Source organism: Phalangium opilio, unplaced genomic scaffold (assembly GCF_054372755.1).
Source record: "Phalangium opilio isolate 3A_F unplaced genomic scaffold, DU_Popi_V2 ptg000003l_1, whole genome shotgun sequence".
NCBI lineage: Eukaryota > Metazoa > Arthropoda > Arachnida > Opiliones > Phalangiidae > Phalangium > Phalangium opilio.
In genome coordinates, this window is record NW_028324145.1 from 2,184,732 (window position 1) to 2,190,200 (window position 5,469).

The 5,469-nt window shown below is 37.0% G+C and overlaps 1 protein-coding gene across 1 annotated transcript; it reads right to left on the reverse strand.

The window, feature by feature from the left end:
- Positions 1-4,428: 4,428 nt before the first annotated feature.
- LOC149717078 (F-box only protein 7-like) lies at positions 4,429-5,250 on the reverse strand. The gene has a single exon (XM_089834671.1). It carries the CDS (start codon positions 5,248-5,250, stop codon positions 4,429-4,431), a length of 822 nt encoding a protein of 273 aa, XP_089690797.1.
- Between the last annotated feature and the right edge of the window lie 219 nt (positions 5,251-5,469).

Genomic DNA, 5,469 nt, shown 5'->3' on the forward strand with positions numbered 1-5,469 from the left:
TAAAGTTTAGTTTATTTGTTACTAGTTATGCCAGTCACGGAATACTGAGCCCGATACCAACGTATCTCCGTTTCTAACTTTGGGTTCGCCATAATACTCTAATATTGTCAAGAACCTTACATTACAGTTGGATATATCTTGGCAGGAATTTATTATACTAGCCTGTGGAAAACTAACCTTCGTAATACAAATTTATTCAAATATCCTAATAAAAGGGAGGTGGACTACTGGACTGATTAGAAGACAAAAATTGCTCAGATAAGAGATTTTTTGATGGACTTTTTCTGACTCGAAGATTATAGCAGTGTTTCTCAAAAATGCAACGAGCATAAGTTTATAATAATTGTTCCGTAAGTATGACAATGCCTATAGTTCGTAATGCTAGAGACTTACTGAGAGCTATAGTTTGAGAACGAAACGAGAATTGACTACACTTGGTTTTGCAGTCCATCTTAATATTTAGTCTGTACTAAGACTTTGACAGCGCCTCACCAGGCGTCGTTTTACGAGAATCTATGACGTTTCAACTATGTCACTTCATGACAAGCTCTCAGTAACCAGTGACAAACTTATGGTACGAGTGAATTATTTTTTTAGTTTTTTCTTATTTGGATTTCATAGAACTGTCTTTTGAACAATTTCTAACAAAATGTGGATGTAAAAATATGATTTTGCCCGTGCTAAAAACGTCAGTAGATTAGAACTCTATAGAACAGTAAGATTATTTGTGATGACTTCAAACTACCACGTGGCATACACACTTTTTCAGTATGTCAATTTTGTCTAATACCCTAATTACAATATTTTCACTCGAAACTTAAAATAAAGCATTCAATTTCTCGACTCAGTGATATGTCTCGATACAGCGTTTGGGAAAACTAACTCATAATCCCATAAGAAGTAAATTATTTTTCATCAAGTCAGCTAGCCTTTAAAGTAGACCAATGAGAAGATAATTAAGGGCGTCATCATGATGGAGTTTAAACTTCGCAATGGAAAAGGTCTCCTCCCCATTGAATCGTTTTCTTTCTAAAAACACAAGAGACGCTGCTCTTTTTCTGGGCTCCTCCGCTTGCTCGCACACACACACACAAGTGGGATTTCTAATCTGAGGTCAACAACCCTTTCCTACCTTCGTAACTAAAGAGAGTCAAACTCGTATTAAGTTCAACCCTGAAAAATCTAATTAACGGCTATTACCTCGAACTTATATTTCTTATTCATTAAAACTGGAGGTATTATAATACGGGAGAAGCAGGCATGCTTGATTCATCTTATAGTAATGCTAGAATAATTACTTTAACCTGGTCGGAAATCGTATCTCGCGCAGCACTGTAGTCAAAGGTCATCTAATCACATATCGTTGTGGTTTTAATATTGTACGTTAAAGCGGAAAATCAAGGGATGATAAAGTATAGAGTAGAAATGGACTTCATTAAATTGAAACGCAATTATAACACCAGGGCTGAGCCTGATACTCATACTCATACGCTCAATTTTAGTTTAATAAGTGACTAATTAGTTAAAAAATAGTAAGCAAAAAGTGACTAAAAGGACCAAATTAAGTAATCAAAAAAGGTCAGATATGGGCTTAGTCAGATATCAGTCCGTATTAGTCTGTACTTCCTGCCGAAATTAAGCTCAGCTCTCCCAATAACAAAGGTATATAATGTTATGTTAACTGAATGTTTCCTTATGTTAACTGAATTTTTCCTAATGTTAACTGAATTTTTCCTTTAAGTTAAACATTTCTTGAGCGAGCGAAGTGAGCTCCATGATATTGGGGTTTGATCAAATCCGATCTCGCGTTTCAACTGTCATCCAGCTGGGCGATTGAAAAATACTACGTTTAACGTTAAGGCCGAAAAAATAAATAACAACGAAATACTCAAAAACCCCAAAAAAAGTGACAAATAGTACCTAATTTTCGGAAAAGTGACTTTTAGTAACAGAATTTGAAAAAGGTGACTGCGTACCAGCCCTGTAATGAAGAATATTGTAGTCTGCCATAAAGGGTGTGTTCTTGGGCCAAACAGAGTGGAAAATGTCGAAGGACATGGGGTCTTCAACATTTAATTATAAAGCAATGGGTTTCCAAACATTGGCCCCTAAAACATGGAAACAGTCATGCATGTGGAGTAAGGCATATCAACCTTCAAAAGTCTTCAATCTAAGAACGTTATTGGCAGAAGTGTACTGTTAAACGGATAGAAGTGTGCGAAGGATGGTAAAGTAAAGCTAATTGCATGCGTGACTATTTCCTTGTTTTAGGGGCCAATCAATGTTTGGGAACTCATTAACTAAATGTTGTAGAGCCCATATTCTTTGGCACTTTCCACTCCCCAAAGAATATATATACCCTTTCATTTATGGCAAATTTATCAGAAACACCCTGTATAGAGCCCTAGTTAAAAATGGTTTTGGTTTTAGCAGGTAGGAGAGACTTGAGAGGGAGTAATAATGTGAATAGGCGGATTGGTTCGCTTTGTGGCTAAACACGGCTCTCTTCGGCGCTGGCTCAGTCACTCGCCGCGGTGGCCGCGCGCATGCGTCAAATTTAAAACCGGCTTTGAACTGTAACCGACGCCTCACGCGCGTGCGCGTTAGCTAGAATCGAGGGAGAGAGATAAAAAATTAAAAATGCCTACCCTCCCTTTTTAGCCACATCGTATGATGAACATCTACGATGTGGGTCTTAGTTTGTTGGCGGTGGTGGTGGTGGCGTCGGGAAAGAGAACCGCATTAGGCAGTATAAAATTTTTCGTTCGTCATTGAAGGGAGAGTGAATGGGAGAGAATTTTGGTGAGGTGATATTTTTCGTTCGTGAATTTTAAAAGGATGGGGATTATAATAGTAAGTTTAAGCATTGCGTTTAATTGTACAGGTAAGGTTAAGCATTGTAAATTGTGTTTTACGTTTGCTCGATATATTTAAAGCGCGAGAGAGGATTATGGTATTGCCTTAATTTAAATTGGAGGTTTAATACTCCCTTTAAAATTCCTGTCACCCGTTGACAATAGGGCTTTCACGCTTTTTATCCCGCTCGCCTATTTCAAAATTCAAAGAAATCGAGGGGAATATAAAAAGCAAAAGGAAGTATATACCGACATTGTATTTAGAGTGGTATTAAGGTAGTGTTTATTATTAGACGTTACGTCTATTTCTCTATAAATCGAGAAGAGTTTTAAAAGAAGTTACTAGCTTGGGGCCCCAGATATTACAATTATAACGTAAGTAAATTTATTGAAGTAAGGATTAAGGGTTATAATTTTTTGTTAGGGTATATTCACTCTGATCTTCAGTACTTATTTTAATGGGTGTTTTCGGGTATATCGTTTTACCACTGTTAAAGGATGCTCATCGTGGGGGTACTTACTCACGTTTTCCGTTCGTGACACACTATTATAATTATAACAGAAGTAAAAAAAATAAGTAATAATTTTACAACAGTTAAAGGTAGCGCATGTTAAGTACGGTACGATGTGGCTACTATTGGGTCGTCTTGTTTCCCTTTCCATTTATATTACTGCTTCTTCAACATTTGACTAACACTCCCTCTCAAGTCTCTCCTCCCTGGTATCAACCTCCTTGTATGTCCCGATACATTTGCGATCTTGTCGCTCTCTTTTGGACTTTATGAGGATCTCAGAGCAGATAACTGTATATGGTATACGAAGTAACTTTAAAGACGTAAAGTCGACTAGCAGAGGAAGCGATAAAGAGTGGGCTTTTATAATTGACCCTGAGGGGAAAATCACTTCAATCGTCATTAGAATTCAGATAGATTCGAGTTATTATCGGGAAATCGTCGCGTGCAACTGTGGAGCCTTTCAAATCAGGTACAATTTTCATAATTACGCTATATTACCCATCGGCCGTCCATTTTAACGACCGGGTCCATTTTATGTGTCGTTTAAGTTAATGCACAAGATTAAATCCTTAGAATGAGTAGCCTCACCGTAGATAACCCGTCTTTAATAAATGAAATAAACTGTTTCTTAGGTTGATCTATACCATGTCTAAATAGAGTAGATTTTCATTACAGGAAAGGATCACCACTTTTGCATGTTAATTATAAATCAATGATATGAGGGTCTAAAAATTTGTTAGTAGTTTGTATTTCAGAATTAACTTTAGTTAATCATAAATTAAAAATCTAAAAATTTAAAAATAGGAGGAGCCATTGTGGTGACGTTTTAGACGATTTATTCGTCAACGTTATTTCGCGGTTACGTGACGGCGCTAATGCTGTATTATTGGTAATTATAGAAAGTAGTTTTAAACTTTGAAAGATAATTTATAACCCTTCAATATACCTCTGACCAAAATTTCAGGAGATTCGAAACACTGAAACCGAAGAAAAGACAAATGCAGCGTTTCAAGACTAAGGCCTTTAATAATGGCTACTTTATTTTACATAAAAAATAACTATTTAGGATCAAACCATTCCGAATTCACTCGCTTATTGAGAAACTTGAGTTTCTTGCAAGCCTTCAACCTTTTCCATCTTTTCTCCTGACTCTCCTCTATTTTGATTTGCTCTAACTTCAATTTAAAAAGCATTTTCCAATCACCTTGATAATACTGAAGCAAACTTTCCATGCTCGGTTCAAGTTCCACAATTGGAGGGGTGATCTTGAACAATCGTCTCCAATACGAAGGCAAATTGAAAACCTCGTAGAACTGTTTGTTGACTGTCATACATTTAACCGCTTCGTTGAAAGTTAAATATTGTAAAATATTTTCCAAGATATAACAGTGAATTCGAGAGATTCCAAAGGATTGAGGAATTTTTAGATTTTTTTGGGCTTTTGACAACATTTTCAGGACGAATTCGTTTTTTATCATGACACTGAGTTCGGCGTATTTAGGATAAACTACGTCAATATCCCAGGTTACAGCATCTTCTTTAATGTACTGTTCAAGACCCATGGGTGAACCATAAACAACCTTACCACCAGCAATGGCATAAAGCATGGTTTCCGAATTGATATAAACAAAGCGCAATAGGAAAGTCATCTCTTGGCAAGTGGGATGAGTATATTTTATATTAACCTGAAACTCATCCTTTCCAATTAACTTTCTCAAGTTATCCACTGATTCACCATTATCACTTGACACGTATTCAAATCCAACTTCAATTGCAAAGTAATGAAAAGCAATTACAGCTGCTTCGTGAATGTTGCTAACCTTGTTTTTTTGGTATAATTCCCTAAATCCGTCAGGAATCAATGCTGATGTCTTCGACATACTGGCAAAGGTCTGAGGCCCAAGTGGAAATGCGCGGGAAAATGCAGTTATGTAGAGAATTAGAGCGGCAGCAGAAGACGCCAACATAGCCCACTCGATCACGCGCTAAACGACGCAAGCTGCTAGCTAGTGTGGGAAATAAGGCACTATCACAGGCCAATAGCTAGTTTAAAAAATTACCTGGGCCAGTTTAAAAATTAAACGCTTTGGCCTGGTGGC